This window comes from Gorilla gorilla, chromosome 1 (assembly GCF_029281585.2).
Source record: "Gorilla gorilla gorilla isolate KB3781 chromosome 1, NHGRI_mGorGor1-v2.1_pri, whole genome shotgun sequence".
Classification (NCBI taxonomy): domain Eukaryota; kingdom Metazoa; phylum Chordata; class Mammalia; order Primates; family Hominidae; genus Gorilla; species Gorilla gorilla.
In genome coordinates, this window is record NC_073224.2 from 102,548,633 (window position 1) to 102,569,803 (window position 21,171).

Below are 21,171 nucleotides of genomic sequence, written 5' to 3' on the forward strand. Positions count from 1 at the left end.
CTATTAAAGTTCAATTCCTTGAATTACATTTCTTAGTGGCTCCAATTATTGTTGCTCAGCATACACTTAGCACAGTTGCTGCAAGTCAAGGACTAATGTTGAATAACTGTGCAATGCTATGGCAGGAGGCTCTTGGAATAAGGCACCTGCACAATTTCTCTGCCCACTTGTGTTCTCTTTCATCTTCCCCCTTCTTCCCTCCCCTCTTCTCCTCCATGGGGAATACCCCATGCTGGACTTGAAGGACAATGATGGATCAGGGAAAATGGTAAGTCAATGAGGACAATGATAGGTCAGGTAAAAGAAGGAGGCCCCAGGCCTAGCAAGGCAGTGAGATTGCCACTGTGAGTAGTAGCATAAAGGGGCAGAGATGAGCAGAGAAGACCACCTCAACCACTGTATTTCCTGGAAAAAGCTAGCAAATGGCTTGAAACTAAGTCAAGATATCACTTTTTTGGAGATGGGGTCTTGCTATGTTGCCCAGGCTGGTCTTGAACTCCTGGGCTCAAGCAATTCTCCCACCTTGGCATCCCAAGTAGCTGAGACTACAGGTGTGTGCTACCATGCCTGGCTAAGATATCATCTAGAAATCACAGGGAGACAACACAAAGTGGGATGAATAGGAAAAGCCATGACATGCCCAACTTTAGCAGGATTTTGAATCTACCAATCCTGATTTATCACATCCCTTCTTGCTACCAATCAGGTGTCTGCCATCAATCCCAACACTATCTCCCTTTTTATTTATTTAGTCCCATCCCAATCCTACCAGAATAAGGGTTGCTGGCCAGGCTACCATCCCTCCCAGTCAGCGGAGTAGTGGGTGTGGGAAATGGGATGCTGTAGTAATCCTAGAAAAGAGGGAAAAAAAGAGCAGAAATTCAATGTCACTCATTCCCCAGCATGAGTATTATTTCCACGGAGGAAAAAACAGAAGAATGTGAGAGTTGTGCAATTTATCCAGTCACTAATTAAGCTGGCTAGAGTTAGCACAAACTCCACATTACTCTTGCATACACTGTCCCCCCTGCCTGGCCATGAGCACAGTCAGGCAAGGTCTACGGGTATGCCCACTTGAGAATACATCAAAGTCCATGAGGACCAATATTTTCAACCCTCTAGGTGTCATCCCTATCAGTTTATACCAAGCTTATTCTACTGAGAAAACAGATCATTCAATAATTTAAAGTGTCTGGGACAAACAGAAAGCACCCTGAGTGCTCCAGAGTACTTTACTGGGCTATAGATTAGGTTAAAATATATTTACTAAGATGCCACAACTCTGATTTAAAAAAAGAAAAAAAAAAAGGCTGGGTGCGGCGGCTCATGCCTGTAAGCTCAGCACTTAGGGAGGCAGAGGCGGGTGGACCATGAGGTCAGGAGTTCAAGACCAGCCTGGCCAAGATGGTGAAACCCCGCCTCTACTAAAAATACAAAAAAAATTAGCTGGGGGTGGTGGTGGGCACCTTTAATCCCAGCTACTCCAGAGGCTGAGGCAGACAATTGCTTTAACCCAGGTGGCAGAGGTTGCAATGAGCCAAGATCACACCACTGCACTCCAGCTTGAGCGACAGAGTGAGACTCTGTCTCAAAAAAAAAAGTTATCTTCCAACTCCCAACACTAATTTTAAGACTACTTTCTTTTCCAAAGCTCTATCCCACATACTCACCAATGGAAATCTTGTCTGAAGCATCTGCAAGTCATCATAACCATATACTTGTGGCTGAAAGATACAGACATATAGCAATAACAGGAACTGGTCATGATGTTAGCAAAACAAGGAGCCAAGAGACAAGCTAATTCAACAGAAAGTTCATCCTCATTCTGGGTTAGAACAGGACACGGATTATTTCCTTCAATTTTATTTAAGGAAAAAGCAGTAAAGTACACAGAGATTAAATGATTCATGAAAGGTCTTGAAGCTTTCCTTGAGCTAAATACTACTGATTCTAGTAGGCTGGCTTCTTGATACCAATAGAGTAGACACAAAATATACACGAACAACCAGTTTTACTCTCTATTCTACAAGTCTCTGTCTCTTATACTCTTCAAAATCTGGCTTAAAAATAATCTCCTCTGGAAAGAATATTTCACTTTTCTCCAATTTCAGGGTTTTAAGGTAGTGACCACAAATTAAAAATGTGTAACTGTGTTATTTGGATGTGTCATCGGTATGAAATTTATCTAGACTTTGTCTATGAGGGCAGGAACAGGTATCTTCTAAGACGTTTTCATATATCCTTCATCTTAATAGGTACCAAATACTTGAAGGTCACAGAAGATACACTAGGGCAAAAAGCTACTAATGTCAGCCACTTATTCTCAAAGTCCCAGATTGAGTCAGGAAACTTTCCTCTAACCAGGCCAGACCAGCAAACACACTCAGAGTTAGGGATTTAATCAAATCAGAGAAAATAATTCTTGGGGCCAGGAGTAGTGGCTCAGGCCTATATATAACCCCAGTTATTTGAGAGGCTGAGGCAGGAGGACTGTCTGAACCTGGGATTTTGAGACCAGCCTAGGCAACATAGGAAGACCCTGTCTCTAAAAAAATTTTTAAAACTTAGCCAGGCATGGGGATGCACACCTGTAGTCCTAGCTACTTGGGGAGTCTGAGGTGAGAGGATTGCTTGAGCCCAGGAGTTCAAGGCTGCAGTGAGCTACCTATGATTGTTCCACTGTACTCCAGCCTGGGTAAAAGAGCAAGATCTGCCTCAAAAAATAAAATAATAGTCATAATTATCTAAGAAACCAAAAAGGATTCCAGATGAACATTCTGGCCTTTGGCTTCTGAGGCCCAGAAATTGTGTTTCAAACAGGGCAGATATTCTCATCACACGTATACATACACATTGTACACACACACACACACATGCATACATGTGTGCACCATAAACCAAAGCAGATACACAATAGATGGGTTGGCCTCAGTTTAGTATTTTTTCCAAAACTGCAAAGATTAAAAACCAGTTTGATTACATGTGGCAATCCCTCATTTATTTTATATTTTAATTACAGCTGACCCTTAACACAGGTTTGAACTGCACGCTGTTTATGTATGAATTTTTTCCAACCAGACACACAGATCAAAAATACGGCCACATTTACAGAATGCAAAACCCATATACATGGATTCCACAGAGTCAACTGCAGGGCTTGAGTATGTGCAAGTTTTGGTATTCACAGGGGTCCATCTGAAGCCAGAGCTATAAAAAGAGTAGCCACAACATCCTCACCTTTTGAAGAAGATCCTTTAGTCCCACTTACCGGGTAGGCATGTAACAGCCCTGGAGCCATAATATACGGATTAGGCAACAACGGCGGGACCCCAGGAGGGAGGTTGGGAGGAGCTTTTCCTAAAAGAGAAATTACATTTTTATCCCATCACACAATTACTTACCTCCTCCATCCCAGAGGAATGCCATCTGCTTATGCAAGGCTACCTGAAGTCGTAGCAACTGAGCTTCGAGTCGAGGCTGTGACAGTGGAGTTGCTGCCTAGGCTGAGGCCCAGGCTACTGCCACTATTGAGACTGGAGGAGACACTGACCACTGGGGGAGGTGCAGAGACTGTGCTGGATGTGGTGGAAAAAGTGCTGGAGGAAGAATGGAGATTCGCCTCACTCTCCACACTTGTGTGCTTCAAAAGGGGGAGCAGTGGAAAAGAGAAGAAGAAAAGAGATCAGCATCATAGGTCAGGAAAAATAAGACAATCCCTCCTGCTGAATATATTATTATGTCAACTTCCTAATTAAAGAGGCCAAGTAGGCAAGGTACCAAAGTACACCCTGCTAAAGTAGTTAGAAATAATCTCCAGCTACATATTCCTCAAGACTCATCTGGCAAGAATGGTAACAGACTCACTGCACATCATCATCCTGTTCAGAAAGACAGTAAAGCAAATGGAGACAGATTCCCCAGAGACTAACACTGGCTGATAAAGGAACAGAGAGAGTTGAGATGTAAAAAATATATCACAGATTTCTCTCCCCAACTTTTCTTTACTAGTTGAGACCAGTTTGTGGACTAGGAAAAAGCAAAAATTCTGATTTTACATTTTTTTTGAGACAGGGTCCCATCCTGTTGCCCAGGCTGGGGTGCAGTGGTGCAATCTTGGCTCACTGCAACCTTGGCCTCCTGGGCTCAAACAATCCTTCCACTTCAGCCTCCCGAGTAGCTAGGACTCTATGAATGTACCACCATGCTTGGCCAATCTTCAAAAAATTTTTGTGGAGATGAGGTCTCACAATATTGCTCAGGTTGGTCTCAAACTCCTGGGCTCAAGCAATCCTCCTGCCTTGGCCTCCCAAAGTGTTGGGATTACAGAGGTGAGCCACTGCACCTGTCCACAATTCTGACTTTAAATCTGAAACTGTGTATTTGAATAGAGACTCCTAAAGGAGCCTTAGCCCTCATATCTCCCCAGGCTTCCGGCAAATCTGATACTTTTGTCCAAAATGGGTCCTTCCCTTTACAGGCTCAGCTTAATTCTATTAATAGTTGTTACAAATCAAAACAATAAAATTGACTCTTGGACCAAAAGCTCTCACCTGGCATCTACTTTCACAAAAATGTCCAGCCTTGCACTGATTCTTTTCAGAACTTGGGCATACCCAAGACCAAGGAAAGAGAACAGCTCTACCAGTTGGAAAGGTATGTTCTTCCAGAATTTATTAAAGCATACAAAGCCCAACTATATATTCAGTAGGGAAAAAAGTCAGAAAGTCACTTTCAGGGCTTTTAGGAATGACCCAGAGCTCAATGTTTAGGGATTCTTCTGCCTCTCTTGGCTTCCTAACATCCCTTTACTCCTTTTCCTGCAACCTCAAATCAATTATTTTGCCACCTCATGAAGAAATTTTCAATAATTCTCTCTTGGGACAATCTTAGGGTTGGACAGTTCTAAGTGTAAGAAAACCACACATCCCTCTCAGCATCACACTTACCAAAAGAGTGGATGTCGAAGTGCGCCCAGAAGATGTTGATGATGAAAGGGTATTCTGCTGCGTAGATAACGTGCTGTCAGAAAAAAAGAGGCTGCCATCAGCCATAGTGCTATAATTACGTGACCTGGAGCTTCAGTCAAGAACATAACAAGGAAATAAGACATAATATGGGACACCAAGGAGGTCTGAGATCATACGTTAAGCACAATGGCCAGCCAGGGGTAGAGAGCAGTTAAAGCAAAAGTGGATGTTGAAAGGGGAAAATTAAAACAAGCCTCCTCTGTCTTCACTTCCCACAGTTCTTAGGTCACCCACTTACCACAAAAGCAGGGCTAATGTGGTCTCTGCCAGGTCAAGGGAATAATAAGAACCAGAGAGCTCTGTGATTGCTATTCACCAACCCCAACCTCCATCCTCACCCCAAATCACCTGCTGTGTTGTGTGGTGGTAGTATTTGGAATCTCCTCACTGTGGCTCAAGCCACCCAAGGAGGATGAATGCTGATTGGTTGTCGTCAGTAAGGAAGCTGCAGATACCGTTTCATTGAGAGGGGGGATGCTAGAAGTGGAAGGTGAATCAGATTTCACTGCAGAGCCTGTAGCACCTAGAAATTTAGAAGGAATTCCTCTCATCAGAAAAAAAGGGATGTCTATAGAGAGGTGACCACAGTCCAAGGCAGCTCCAAAGACAAAAGGATGAGTTATTTAACAGTGGACTATATTAGGTAGAATCTTTTTTCTTTAATGCTGAGAATTACACAGCATGGGTCTCATTTGTCCAGTGAAGGGAACTAATGGATTATCACCATTTTAAGATAGAAAACCGGAAACTTAGGAGGGGAAAAGCCTGAAGAACACTCACCTTCAACAGATTGTGTGGTCTGTAACTGCGTGGCCTGCACAGAACTGAAGCCATTCTGGTAAAAAAAAAAAAAAAACAGAAGAGCAAGAAACAGACAAACTCATGTGAATGAGGAAAGTTAGCACTGATTCAGCTTTATTTTGGTCAACAAATCTTTAGGAGAAACTCTGTAAATTAACCAAAAGGATTAATATTAATACAATGCAGACTATCCAAAAAACCAAAATAGGAACAAAAATTAAACAACAAAATTGAGATATACCAACACTGTGTGACCAAAAGCAAAAGAAGGAAACCCTACAAATTGTTGAAGACACCCCAAACCTAAAACAGATAGAGGAAAGGCCCAAAGTCCACATCCAGTGATTTTTGGGGAAGGGTAAGTACAACAAACAGTTCAGCCACACCACCTATTCCGCTGGCTGCATCTGACACTCACTCCACGTCACCTCTGGCACATGCTGTCTCCCTCACCATGCCAGGACTTAGCAAGGTGAGGTCTACTGACACGCACCCAGAAATCTGGCAATCACATCTTCCCAGAAGACAGGACAGGCACTTGAGACTGATTCTACTAGAGGCAATGAATTTTTAGTACAAAGAGAATGGTTTCCTGGCTCTTCAGTCTCCGGGTTTGCTGATAAGAACTTTTAATTCACTAGCCACAGATGTGTGCCTTTTTCAAATTCTCAATCACTACTTCCAAAGTTTCTTAGCACCATTTGCTGAAAAGTAAAACACTAATATTTAAGGAATTTTTGCCCACTATTCTCCTAACCAATTCCCAAGGGTTCATGAAGCCACTACCTTTGCCTGAGTCAGGTCCTTTTGGGGTGATGAAGAGATGGAGCTGGGGTACCGCCGAGTCTGTGTGGATCTCTGTTCATAAAGAGGGCCCTGAGCATTATTTTGGGAGGTATAGGTTGTCGACTGAATTGGGCCGCTCTGATAACCAGACTCCTGACTCTGGTTAGATGAAATTGTAGAGGATGATTCACTGTGAGTAATGAAGAGAAAAATCTCAGAGAAACAAAATAGAGCATATCTACTCATACTAAGGAAATCGTGGAGATCTACTAGTGGAATAACTTGATTTGAATCAAGAAGAAATTTTTCAGCAACAAATAGAAGAATCTACCAAAATTTCCTCCTGATAACACTAGGAATCCCTACCTTCTACAGCGCCAGAGATCTGAATTAAGAATTAATCTTAAAAAAACATCTAGGCCAGGCGCAGTGGCTCACGCCTGTAATCCCAGCACTTTGGAAGGCCAAGGCAGGCGGATCACGAGGTCAGGAGATCAAGACCATCCTGGCTAACATGGTGAAACCCCGTCTCTACTAAAAATACAAAAAAATTAGCCGGGCATGGTGGCGGGCGCCTGTAGTCCCAGCTACTTGGGAGTAGGCAGGAGACTGGCATGAACCCGGGAGGCGCAGCTTGCAGTGAGCCGAGATCAAGCCACTGCACTCCAGCCTGGGTGACAGAGCGAGACTCCATCTCAAAAAAAAAAAAAAAAAAAAAATTAAAAACATCTTCAAGTCTTCAAGGAAGAGAAAAGTCCCTTGGTTCCCCCCTACGTTTTGCTGTTATAAGAAAAATTGGACCCGGAAGCCGTGGCTCATGCCTGTAATCCCAGCACTTTGGGAAGCCAAGGTGGGCAGATTACAAGGTCAGGAGATCGAGACCAGCCTGGCCAACATGGCGAAACCTTGTCTCTACTAAAAATACAAAAAATAGCCAGGCATGGTGGTAGGCGCCTGTAATCCCAGCTACTCAGGAGGCTGAGGCAGGAGAATCACTTGAACCTGGGAGGCAGAGGTTGCAGTGAGCTGAGATCGTGCCATTGCACTCCAACCTGTGTGACAAGAGCAAGACTCTGTCTCAAAATAAAAAAGTAGCTAAATGTCAGTATACAGGATACATTACTCTTGGCCCCTTCTATACATTATAACATGGACCCTAAGCACAGGAAAAGCCATCTTTTGTTCACACTCATTTTAGAGAATTCTGAATTCTAGGCTCCCTCAAGAACCATATAAGATTTGGGCCAGGTGTGGTGGCTCACGCCTGTAATCCCAGCACTTTTGGAGGCCAAGGTGGGCAGATCATCTCCATTCAGGAGTTCAAGACTGGCCTGAACAACATGGTGAAACCCCATCTCTACTAAAAATACAAAATTAGCTGGGCATGGTGGTGCATGCCTGTAATTCCAGCTACTAGGGAGGCTGAGGCAGGAGAATTGCTTAAACCTGGGAGGCAGAGGTTGCAGTGAGCGGAGATTGCACCATTGCACTTCAGCCTGGGCAACAAGAGCAAAACTCTTGAGCCAGGCGTGGTGGCTCATGACTGTAATCCCAGTGCTTTGGGAGGCCGAGGAGGGCAGATCACCCGAGGTCAGGAGTTCAAGACCAGCCTGGCCAACATGGTGAAACCCTGTCTCTACTAAAAACACAAAAATTAGCCGGATGTGGTGGCACATGCCAGTAATCTCAGCTACTCAGGAAGCTGAGGCAGGAGAATTGCTTGAACCTGGGAGGCAGAGGTTACAGTGAGCCGAGATCACACCACTGCACTCCAGCCTGGCAACAGAGCGAAACTCCATCTCAAAAAAAAAAAAAAAAATCTGGGCCGGGCACGGTTGCTCACCCCTGTAATCCCAGCACTTTGGGGGGCCGAGGTGGGTAGATCGCTCGAGGTCATGAGTTCTAGACCAGCCTGGCCAACATGGTAAAACACCATCTCTACTAAAAAATACAAAAATTTGCTGGTTATGGTGGTGGGCCCCTATAATCCCAGCTACTCGGGAGGCTGAGGCAGGAGAATCGCTTGCACCCGGGTGGCAGAGGTTGCAGTGAGCCAAGATCGCACCACTGCATTCCAGCCTAGGCAACAGAGTGAAACTCTGTGTTTAAAAAAAAAATTTTTTTGTAGAGACAGGGACTCATTATGTTGCCCAGGCTGGTCTTGAACTCCTGGCCTCAAGCAATCCTGCTGCCTTGGCCACCCAAAGTGCTGGGATTATCAGGGTCAGCCATCACACCCAGCCCCTAAGGGGCATATTTCTACCTGTTTAGTTACAGATAACCCTAATAACAATATTTTAAAGCACTAAAAATGCTATGACTGACTACTTTCCCCCTCAGCCATGCAGAGTTCTAGAAATTTCCTCTCCAGAGTTCTAGAAATTTCCCACAGATTAAAAAAGTAGTAAAAGGTTAATAAGAGAGGTCTTATGGCTAATGTTTCCTCTACCTGGCCGTGCTGGTATACAGGCTACTTGGAGCCTGGCTTGAAGAGGCGCTCGTGGTGGGGGTGGACTCATAATCAGAAAGGACAGGCTCTGACCCAAACTGCAATGCCCCAAACTGCAGGTTTAGCCCTGAGATATCTGCTGAGCCAGGCATCTCCACAGCCAGAACAGGAATCTATAAAGTTGAAGGAGAAGAGAAAGTAATGGCTTTAATACAACCTTACTAAAGACTAAAAAAAACCCCTCCCTTTAAATTTCCAAACTTACCCTTTTAATCTCAATTCTCAAGCCCCACACCCCTTGCCATAAAATGGTATCTACCTAAAAGTTTAAGTACCTTAGAAGTCAAGGAGGCTTTTTTCTTCTGCTGTTTCAGTTTCTGCTGAGCCGGCTGAGGGCTAGAGGACTGGTTGTCTGAAGATCCAGGCGACATCTGTGGAGCCGACGTGGATTTGCTTGGCAGAGGAGAAGACGGAGGTGGAGGTGCAGCTGTGGAGGTAGCCACTGCAGGTGACTTCTCCTGAAGGAACACCTCCATCATGGTTGAAGATGGGGTAAAAGCCTGGCGCTTTGTAAAGGGGCTGTGCACTGTTGAATCACTTGGGTTCTTCAAATCTGCAAGAGGAAACCCAGTATATGAAGCCAGAGATGCTAATGAATCTCAAGGAAATGCTATTGTCCTGCACTAGCACCATGAATGAGGACTGTAAAAATCAGAAACTCATATAAGCAGGCCCTCTTTTGGGGCTTAATCTCATTTCTATAGGTGACAATCACTGGATTACATCTTTTTTTTTTTTTTTTTTGAGATGGGAGTCTCGCTCTGTCACCCAGGCTGGAATGCAATGGCGCAATCTCAGCTCACTTCAACATCCGACTCCTGGGTTAAAGCGATTCTCTTGCCTCAGAGTAGCTGGGACTACAGGCGCGCGCCACCACGCCTGGCTAATTTTTGTGTTTTTAGTAGACACGGGGTTTTGTCATGTTGGCCAGGCTGGTCTCGAACTCCTGACCTCAAGTGATCCGTCCGCCACGGCTTCTCGAAGTGCTGGGATTACAGGCATGAGCCGCCGCACCTGGCCTACAACCATCCTTAAATAAAGCCTAATTAAATCAACAACATTACCCTGTCTGTGTAAGACAGGAATGCACAAATCGTCCAAGTTTAAAGTACCGCAAGTTCTCATTTAACATCCATAGGTGCTTGGAAACTGGCTTTAAGCAAAAACAAGACATGGCACATCTTTGCATAACGTTGTTTCCTTCAACATGATTTCATTATAATGTTGATGAGGAAAAAAAAATGGCCAGCTGCAATGGCTCACGCCTGCAATCCCATCACTTTGGGAGGCCAAGACCAGCAGATTGCTTGAGCCCAAGAGACACACCTGGGCAACACGGTGAAAACCCATCTCTACAAAAAATTAAAAATTAGCCAGGCATGGTGGTACAAGCCTGTGGTCCCAGCTACTCAGGAGGCTCAGGTGGGAGGATTGCTTGAGCCCAGGAAGATGAGTGAGCCAAGATAGTGCCACTGTACTCTGGTCTGGATGACAGAACTAGACCTTGTCTTATGTTTCGCATAAAGTCGCAAGAACCTATCAATGACATTAAGTGAAGACTTACTGTATAAGGTCTTAAGATGGCTAAGCCTAAGAACCTGAAGGCAATATGTTATTTTCAAACACTGAAGATAAATCTAAGGAGAATAATAATAATAATTAAAACCCCAATCAACAGAAGACTGCAACTATGTATATGGTTAAAAAATTTTTTTTTTTTTTTTTGCGGAAAGCTAGCTTCACACTAGCTCACCCTCCTTAGGGGCTGGGACCACAGGTGCACACCACCGCACTCAGCTAATTGAAAACAATTTTTTTAGAAATGGAGTCTTGGTATGTTGCTCAGGCTGTTCTTGAACTCCTAAGGCTCAGGCTGTCCTCCCACTTCAACCTCCCAAAGTGCTAGGATTACAGGTATAAGCTACCATGCCCAGCCTCTAAATGTGATGAGAAATATATAGCCTCAAATTTTATTATTCCCCAACTTCTTGAATTCAGCTTATTTGATTAGGGGAAATACATGTGGGAAGGTAACCAACTAGCTGCCCCTTTTCTTCACTTCAGGACACATTCTCCACCCCCTCCCCCTGCTAGCCTCTTGACAGTAATGCTCCAATGCTTTAAAGATTCAAGTCACTTTCCATCTTCTCACCATACTGCACCAGTGATGGGGATTGTGTCGTCGAGCCCATGTCCCAAGAGGAGGTGGTGGTGCTTCCAGACTGAGAATGCTGAGCTGCCAACTGAGCCAGGGCTTGGGCAGTCTTGAATTGCTCCAAGAACTGGGAGCCCGTAGTACTGCCGCCTTTAGCTTCACCGACATCACCAAATCCTTTCCCTAACATGCTCACCTGCAGATCAACAAAGAGATGAGAGAAACCTACAGCCAGTAACCTTGTTCAGCTACTCATAAAGACACTTATCCAGACCGAGAGCCAGTACAGATCAGGCAAGTAAAGAATACTGTCACACTGAGTATACAGCATAGTCCACTGGAGTATAGGACCTAGAGTCAGACTGTCTTAGATTGAAATCCTGGCTATGTAAGCGTGGAAAAACTATTTTTTAATCTCTCTTTCCTCATCTGGAAATAGGAATAAAAGTAAAGCTGTAGGAGGATTAAATAAATTAAAGCACTTAATACATGTATGGCACATAGTAATCACTCAAAAAACAGAGCCATTAAAACTTCATATCATCATTACTTCCTTCTCCCTGCTTCTCAGGGATAAAATTCAGCTGACTGAAGAATTTTTGTTTTTGTTTTTGTTTTTGAGACAGAGTCTCGCTCTGTCGCCCAGGCTGGAGTGCAGTGGTGCTATCTCGGCTCACTGCAAGCTCCGCCTCCCGGGTTCACACCATTCTCCTGCCTCAGCCTCCCGAGTAGCTGGGACTACAGGCACCCGCCACCACACCCGGCTAATTTTTTGTATTTTTAGTAGAGATGGCGTTTCACTGTGTTAGCCAGGATGGTCTCGATCTCCTGACCTCGTGATCCGCCCGCCTTGGCCTCCCAAAGTGCTGGGATTAGAGGCGTGAGCCATCACACCCAGCCGAGAATTTTTAAATCAACCAATACAATTAACATAAATGTAATATAAGATTTTACTTTTGCCATTAAGGTCCTTGCCCTTCTCATTAAAAAAACTCAAAAGAAACAACAATTAACTGGAGCCTCATCTTGATGCTGCTAATAACTAGCACAGAGGCAAAAAGGAAAAGTTAAAGGGCATCCCAACTTCTGCACTAGACAATCAAGTAGCAAGTCAGTATGATTTGATTGTTTTCTCCATGTATATACAAGTTCTATAGGGTAATCACTGGGCCGAATGCGGTGGCTCACGCCTGTAATCCCAGCGCTTTGGGAGGCTGAGGCGGGCAGCTCACCTTAGGTCAGGAGTCCTAAACCAGCCTGACCAACATGGTGAAACCCTGTCTCTACTAAAAATACAAAATTAGCCAAGCATGGTGGTGGGCGCCTGTAACCCCAGCTACTCAGGAGGCTGAGGCAGGAGAATTGCTTGAACCCAGGAGGTGGAGGTTGCGGTGAGCCAAGATCGCGCCATTGCACTCCAGCCTAGGCAACAAGAGTGAAACTCTGTCTCAAAAAAAAATAAAAAATAAATAATAAATAAAAACAATGAAAATTACCTAGTGTTCACTGTATTATACATAAAAATATAAAGAAACTCCCATGTTATTTAGCTCTACTAAATTTTAAGTGAAATTAATCCTCTAACATTTATTCTCAATAGAAAGGAAATTACATTATCTAATATATTGATTAGTACAGGCAACAAAAAAACAGAATAGTATTTATATTTAGTTTTCACATTTTTATTAAAAAAAATTTTTTTTTAGAGAAAGGGTTTCATTCTGTCACCCAGGCTGGAGTACAGTGGTGAGCTCAAAGCTCACTATAGTCTTGAACTCCTAGTCTCAAGCAATCCTCCCATTTCAGCCTCCAGAGTAGCTGAGACTACAGGAACGTGTCACTGTCCCCAGCTGAAAACACCTTTTTGGTATCAAAAGTCTGATTTCGTTGTAAATTTTCACAATTCCAGACATTAAGAGGGCAATTAAGAGACATAGATCACATAATCACATTTTCCAGTCATTTATCTTTAAGGGTTGGTAGTTACTTCTTGATCTTCATTACACCTTCTTACAACCTTTGTCCTATTTTCTTTCTTCTTTTTCTATTTAATCCCAACACTTCTCTCCATTTCCCTTCTCCTCCCACCTCTTCTCACCTGTTACCTTTCCTATGTGGCAGGACATCGACCACCAAATTACTAACTTAACACACACAAAAAACATTTTAAGACAACAATTAAAAACTGACCGAGTTCTGAATTAGTAGCTAGCTTGGCAGTTTTCTAGTTAAACTAATTACTCTAACTGGAAAAATAAAATTATATGCACACACATGGTCTGCTTACCTCTTACAACTTTAGTATCCCTCCATCAAAAAATAGGAGAGAAAAAGAGAAAAAAAGAAAAAGCAGTACTTCTTAGGACTCACTGACTATGAGAAAACTGGTACTTGTAGCATCTTTGTTTAGTTTAAATGATTCCTTTGATGTAGTTAATGACCTTGGATGTTTTAAATGCTCTGAGTCAACAAGTAATATGTCATAAGTTCTAAGTTATGTATAACATCACTACTGAAACCACACTTGTATAGCCACCTTTGGGAAGATGGGAAGGACTAGCACTTTTATCCCTATTTACATAGAAATGGAGACACAGCTAGTAAGTGGCAGAAATGGGAAGACCATAGGTTTCTGGAGGCCTTGTCTACAAATACCTGGTTTAAGTAAATATACAAGACAATTCTGATCCATCAAGAAATGGGGAACTGCTACAATCTCCCATCATAGTTTAATGAGGGCTGCAAAAGGATTAAAATGTATTGACAAGTTTATGTCATTGATTTTCTCTCAAGAGTAATGGCAAATGGTGTTCATTCAGCACAATGAGTAGTCAATAAATAATGTTAACTTATTCTCATAAGAATATTCAGTCTGTCCAGAACTAAGTCCTCTCTTAGAGCTACCCCCTATTACCCAACTCAAACATTTCTACAACCAAGTCTGCTTAAGAAGACAAAGAGGATGCTTCACCTGCCAAAAACCTGACTGTCTTTGGAAGGAACTGTGTATGTGTGCTAGGATTAGCAGGAAGGTTTGATTAGGATAAACCACGTTTCCTACTCACCATACTGTGATGAGAAAATGTGTTCCCTGAAGCAGGCTGTGATATGGCAGTCTGCTTCGAATTACTGAACACCAGAGGCTGGGCCAGAGAAGGAGCCTGAGACGGATCCAGATTAGATGAATCATTCTCCATTGTAGATGGTGTCTTCCCCAGCAGAACAGCAAGGTCAATTCTAATGGGGAAGGGAAAGGGATCTTCATGAATAATGACTGAACACGCTAACATTCCCCAACACTCAAGTCAGATTAGATCAAAATGAAGCCACTTGCTGGGGCTTCTTCTAAAAGGGTTCAAACACAAAGCCTTGAAATGCTTAAATTTCCCAAAATAACTGATGCATAAGAGTCACTACAGTATATAGCTGAATTCCACTGATGTTGCCAATAATAATGGTTAATTTTTTAAGTGAAGTTATTAATTTAATAAAATATCAAATGCTAGTTTTTGTTTGTTTGTTTGTTTCGAGAAAGTCTCGCTCTGTCACCCAGGCTGGAGTGCAGTGGTGCGATCTCGGCTCACTGCAAGCTCCGCCTCCTGGGTTCACGCCTTTCTCCTGCCTCAGCCTGTAGCTGGGACTACAGGTGCCTGCCACCACGCCCGGCTAATTTTTTTGTTTTGTATTTTTAATAGAGAAGGGGTTTCACGTGTTAGCCAGGATGGTCTCAATCTCCTGACCTCGTGATCCGCCCGCCTTGGCCTCCCAAAGTGCTGGGATTACAGGCGTGAGCCACCGCACCGCACCAGGCCTCAAATGCTAGTTTTAACATGGCAGCTCAATAACTCAGCCAAAACTTACAAGTACTTATCCATGATTTTAATACTGAATACCTGTCATTACCAATTCCTAAAACAGAAAATCATATACCAGAACACTGGAATCTCCAAATGGCTTTAGAACAGGGGCAGTTTGGGCGATATTTTTTCCCACAATTTTCGTAAAATTTCAGAAGTTACCTGTGGTATAATATATACTTGAGCTTTGCCTTGTTCCTGGCATGGAGCTCCTAAAACATTTAGAATTTCCTAAGTGATAGTGTCCTTTGTTACTCATAACACACTTCTTTCAACCATACTTGAATGCTAATGAGGTAGCCCAGGGTGGGGCCCCAGATAGTTTCAGGATGAGGGTTGGTCACTAGAAAGACCAGATAAGGCTGGATGCAGTGGCTCACACCTGTAACTCGGCACTTTGGGAGGCCAAAGCAGGCGGATACTTGAAGTCAGGAGTTTGAGACCAGCCTGGCCAACATGGTAAAACCCTACTAAAAATACAAAACTTAGCCTGGCGTGGTGGCGGGTGCCTACTATCCCAGCTACTCGGGAGGCTGAGGCAGGAGAATCGCTTGAACCTGGGAGGCAGAGGTTGCAGTGAGCCAAGATTGTGCCATTGCCCTCCAGCCTGGGCAACAGAGTGAGACTCTGTCTCAAAAAAAGAGACCAGGTAAGAGTGTTGGAACTTTCAGAAGCCCCTCCCAATCCCACCAAATTCCAGGGGTGTAGGGGAGGTGGCTATTAAGTCCAATCACCAATGGCCAATGATTTAATCAATCATGCCTAGGTAATAAAGCTCATAACAATAAGATTTGGAGAGCTTCAGGATACCTGCAGAAGACAAGGAAGATGTGTGTGCCCTACCCACATACCCATTCATACCTTGCCCTACTCATTTCTTCCGTTTAGCTGTTCCTGAGTTGTACCTTTATAATAAACCAGTAATGGGCCAGGTGTGGTGGCTCACACCTGTAATCCCAGCACTTTGGGAGGCTGAGGTGGGTGGATCACCTGAGGTCAGGCTGGAAAACATGGTGAAACGCTGCCTCTACTAAAAATAAAAAATTAGCTGGGTATAGTGGTGCATGCCTGTAATCCCAGATACTAGGGAGGCTGAGGCAGAAGAATAGCTTGAACCCAGGAGGAGAAGGTTGCAGTGAGCCAAGATCACACCACTGCACTCCAGCCTGGGTGACAGAACAAGACTCCTTCTCGTCTCAAAAACAAAAACAAAAAACAGTAATGGCAAGTAAAACTCCTGAGTTCAGAGTCATTCTAGTGAGTTATCAAACTTGATAAGGGGGTCATGGGAACCTCCAAATTTGTAGCTGGCTGGCAGAACCTCTGAAGTTGGGGCACTCTTGTAGAACTGAGCTTTCAACTTGTGGGGTCTGCATTAACTCTGGGTAGTTAACGTCAGAACTGAATTTTTGAGCTATCAGGCTCAGGTCTAGAAAAAATCCAAGAGGTTTCCAGGGAATTAAAAATATTCCCTGAAGAGTGTATCTCCTACCACTGATCCCTAGAGATTTAAATTCTAAAATGTTTATTAGCTGGATCCTGCTGATCCAAAGGAAAAAAACGACTGTTATACTCAGTGGGCTCAGAGAACAGGAGAAGAAACTACTGAACAGTTCTAAAAGATTCAGAAATAAATGAAAACATTTCCACTTTTGGCTCTTCTTTCCCTGACTTACTTCAAGACAAGTTATATACTCAATGCTGGTGATATGAAAGGCTGATCTTTGTAACTAAAGTGCTATTTGCAGGGAGAATCAACTTTAAAATTGTAACAAATAAACTTCCATTCAGTAGATTAACTAGTACTAACTCTTAGAAGTCTCTCCATCAACTAGCGCGGTGGTTCATGCCTGTAATCCCAGCACTTTGGGAGGCAGAGGTGGGTGGATTACCCGAGGTCAGGAGTTCGAGACCAGCCTGGCCAACATGGTGAAACACCGTCTCTACTAAAAATACAAAAATTAGCCAGGCGTGGTGGCACACGCCTGTAATCCCAGCTACTCAGGAGATTGAGGCAGGAGAATTGCTTGAGCCCAGGAGGCAGAGGTTGCAGTGAGCCGAAATCGTGCCACTGCACTCCAGCCTGGCCGACACAGTGAGACTCTGCCTCAAAAAAAAAAAAAAAAAAAGAAGTCTCTCCATCAACTTAAGAGGAATGTAATGATGTAATGCAATTTGGTTATTATTATTATTGACACCATGGGAGTTTACAAAGGCCAGTGCCACTCCTCTTTACAGTAATCTCAGCAGATGTGTTTAAGAAATGGTACTAAATTTTACTGCACACTTGCCTCTGACCAGCAGTGATTGTCACATTCTCCGCAGGCAGAGGCACTGAAGACACATTAGACGCAGTGAAGATCTTGGTCTCAGAAAGCTGGAAAACAGAGGGATTAGTCACTCTTGGTGTCAGGGATGCTACAGTCAGAAACTTGGCATAGGTAAGGGGAATTCAACATCAAGAAAAAGTGAAAGCCCTATAAAGAGAAAACTATCTACCCTGAGGAATCCTGAATGGATTGACTTTCAAGCCCTTCAATATATGCTCAATAGTTTTAGCCAAAGAAAGAGTAGAACCAAGGAACCCAATAAAATACAGTGGAGTCACATGATCATATGCATACTGAACTTACAGGCATGCTAGACATAAAAAAAAAAAAAAGAAAGAAAATCCCTCTATATTTTCCCATTACAGTTCCCAACTCCCACCTCTTCCCAAACCACATTTGTCTTCTACTACTCCCTTCACAGCCCCACCCCTCCCAAAGAAAGATCATAACCAAGATGAAGAAATAAATAAAAGAAGTTCATTTTTAGCTTTTGAGCAGTAAGGGCCCAAGTGCTGGTGAATTAAGGTTTTTATGGGAGATCGTTTTAACTAGATGCTATTTTTGCCTTAATATTTGACTTTGTGACATCCAGTCCTTCCACTATTAAGGCATCAAACTTAGGTAAGCAAATGCAGGGATTAACTTTTCCTACTATTCAAAAGTTGATTTGGGTTTCAGTTTTATTTCTTGATTAAAATCGCTAAAGCACAGAAAATCCACTCTCCCCTCAATGCCCAACACCATGTATCATTCTCTGAAAGTTGCTTAAGCGGACAAGCCAAATCTCAGAAAGGAACATAATTTGCCCATTTTCACAAAGCAGTCTACTTCATTGATTATACAATAGAAAATAATCACCCTGTGATGCTGATGCCTCTGAAATTTAAAAAACCCAGAATTGGCAACCAAAACAGTCTTCACATGTCATTTCCTCTTATCACAAAAGCTGTCTTGCCTAACTACATGAAAGTATAGAAAAGTACATAGATTAAAAATGTTAAAACAAGAGTTTATCCATGATCACTGAAAACCATAATTCACAGCAGAAGCTTGACTGTGACCAGGAATCAGCAAAATTCTTACTCAGGTAGTACTCAAATGAATTCACAGAGCTTGTTTACGTGCCACCCATCTATGAGGTTTCCAAGTTAAGTCAAGCTGGCAGATAGCCAATTCTACAGATATTCATCTCAATCACAATTATACAGTTGGGCTTCAAATAAATACAAGGGTTCCAGAGTCAACCAGATTACAAGTTTGAGGATTTGGTACCACAACACTTGCTTTGGATCCACTGCCAATCCATTACAGGACCTTATAGCAAATACTTAAATGCACCAAGTAGTCATGTACCACCAGCAGCTGTTACTCAATGCACTACCTGCCTAACTCCACTTCTGGTGCCCTACCCAACCACCAATCTCTTCCTGGGATAAATCCGACAATCAGATATTGGACTTACACAAGTGCACTTGCCCTTTCCATAGTGTGGTTCCACAGAGTCCTGTTCATGCCCAGTCTCCTTCATATAACATATGTGAAATGTTCTGGCTCAGAACACTATTTTGGATGTAAAAGTTTTGGGTCAGAATCTTAAGGGTGAATTTTGAGGGGTAGAAACATACCCATTTTCTATCCCTAAACAACACTTAGGGATAGAAGGCATTAGTGAGGAATGACCTGGGAATACCTACATCTTCATTCCAATCTTCAGTCCCCCACTCCTCTGTTGCAGTCCTCCATGCACCTGAGAATAAAGAAAAATAGTGAAGTAACTTCACTATTAAATGCCAGTACTAAGCATGTGTAGAAAACATCAATGTATTAATTTTTTAGGCAGCCAAAAGTATGACTAAAATTTAGTAATCAGAAGGCCAGGTGTGGTGGCTCACACCTATAATCCTAATACTTTGAGAGGCCGAGGTGGGTGGATCACTTGAGGTTGGGAGTTCGAGACCAGCCTGACCAACATGGAGAAACCGTCTCTACTAAAAACACAAAATTAGCTGGGCGTGGTGGCGCATGCCTGTAATCCCAGCTACTCGGGAGGCTGAGGCAGAAGAATGGCTTGAACCTGGGAGGTGGAGGTTGCGGTGAGCTGAGATCGCGGCATTGCACTCCAGCCTGGACAACAAGAGTGAAACTCTGTCTCAAAACAAACAAAAACAAAAAACAAAACAAAACAAAACAAAAGAAATTCTTGGGCTTCAAAGGTAAGGAAACGCTCTTTAGAAAGGGATACCTCAGAGTACCAGGGTTTTAATAAGATTATGATTTCATAGCTACTTTCAGTTTTTGTTACAAAGCAGGGATGGGGGTGGGGGGGGACAAACAGACAACCACCCAATGCTCGAAGCAATATCTTTAAGGTCCTCAGGTTGATTTAGTGGTCAATTCAGTGAAATGGCAGCAGCCAATTTAAACCATAACATGCAAACTACACCTATTTATCTAGTATAAGACAAAAAATACTGTAGGCAGTCTGAAGAAGGATAGTAGCACTGATAGAGAAACACAAATGGTTACCACATAATGGTTAGTGAAAGAGCAGTGAAGAAGGGTGGGTTTGAAACCCGAACTGAGGGCATTGAAAACTATCTGCTATGAGAATTAGATTAAAAATGCATACTCAGCAGAAGTCAAGTTTATAGATCTTATTGGTTTAACTATATAAGAAAAGCCCCTATAGAGCTGTTCTCTTCAAAAGACAATGAACAAGACTGAAAAATCAGGTATGAATGATAGTTACTGTCCTAACCTTACTCATATAGAACTTGAAATCTGACCTGCTATGGTCATGGCACAGACAATGGGAGTATACACTGTCCTTGTGTTTGTTGGTAATACCGAAGCTGGGATACAGTTTCTACTGGAGAAATCCAAAAGCAATCAAACCACCTTCCACATTCCTTTTTTGTGCTTCATGTATACATATATTTTCAGGAAAAAAAAATGCCCTTTCTTAAAAAATAAGGGTGAGAATTTCTAACGAGAACCAGGATTCTTCCCTTCAGCCAAAGGCACAGTAAAAACAAGAACCTGTCTGAAGAAGGGACAAGAGCACCCTTATTTTCTTGCTAGAATAATATATATTAAATAACTCTTCAATCCTTCCCTCCTACTGGAAAAAAGCTTTTAAGAATGAAATGAAAAGTCTGACATTCAGATGCTGTGCCACTGAAGAGAAGTATTCTAACACCACATTAGAAGTATTCTAATACAAAGCCCATCTAAAATTCTTCTAAACATTTAATAATGCAAAAATCTTCTTTCTTAGAGGAAAATATATTCATTGTAAAGACTTTCCCAGAAAAATATTAAAATTGCACCGGGGAAATCCTAAACCACTTAATAATGACAATATTCTCAAAACCAAAGTCCAATCTCAGTACAGACAAGTTACAAACCACATTCTTTTCTCCTTCTTCATTGATACCACACTTTCTTCTCATTGACATCCATCTTATCCTGGCTCGATGGAATCCAAGTTGCGTTAGCACTTATACACAATCCTAGAGTTAGACATGATCTAACAGGTTATTTAATCTAGGCTCTTGATGCAAGAATTTTTTTCTGCACACTGATGACTTCAACTGGGATGGAAAGGAGGAACGTAGATACCTAACTGATATGTTCCTATTCAGGATATACGGTCATGGCTGAGGAAGAGAGAGCTGAGGAAGCATTAAGGAACAGAATAGATGGA

At 42.8% G+C, this 21,171-nt stretch overlaps 1 protein-coding gene and 1 non-coding gene across 51 annotated transcripts in view; both read right to left on the bottom strand.

Moving 5' to 3' along the window:
* UBAP2L (ubiquitin associated protein 2 like) overlaps positions 1 to 21,171 on the bottom strand; it is a 51,311-nt gene that overhangs the window by 10,725 nt on the left and 19,415 nt on the right. For all 50 annotated transcript variants that reach the window (XM_063694694.1, XM_019023140.4, XM_004026763.5 and 47 more), the window contains exons 9-22: positions 19,160 to 19,212; positions 17,427 to 17,512; positions 14,344 to 14,515; positions 11,276 to 11,474; positions 9,399 to 9,676; positions 9,064 to 9,236; positions 6,615 to 6,804; positions 5,808 to 5,862; positions 5,376 to 5,550; positions 4,947 to 5,019; positions 3,445 to 3,640; positions 3,269 to 3,357; positions 1,671 to 1,724; positions 770 to 851 (exon numbers count right to left, since the gene is read on the bottom strand). In XM_063694694.1, coding sequence (XP_063550764.1) covers positions 770 to 851; positions 1,671 to 1,724; positions 3,269 to 3,357; positions 3,445 to 3,640; positions 4,947 to 5,019; positions 5,376 to 5,550; positions 5,808 to 5,862; positions 6,615 to 6,804; positions 9,064 to 9,236; positions 9,399 to 9,676; positions 11,276 to 11,474; positions 14,344 to 14,515; positions 17,427 to 17,512; positions 19,160 to 19,212 — 1,875 coding nt within the window. The remainder of the gene's footprint in view (positions 1 to 769; positions 852 to 1,670; positions 1,725 to 3,268; positions 3,358 to 3,444; positions 3,641 to 4,946; positions 5,020 to 5,375; positions 5,551 to 5,807; positions 5,863 to 6,614; positions 6,805 to 9,063; positions 9,237 to 9,398; positions 9,677 to 11,275; positions 11,475 to 14,343; positions 14,516 to 17,426; positions 17,513 to 19,159; positions 19,213 to 21,171) is intronic.
* On the bottom strand, positions 937 to 1,072 carry LOC115932355 (small nucleolar RNA SNORA58). Its single transcript, XR_004068643.1, has one exon. It is a non-coding gene; the product is annotated as a small nucleolar RNA SNORA58 (small nucleolar RNA).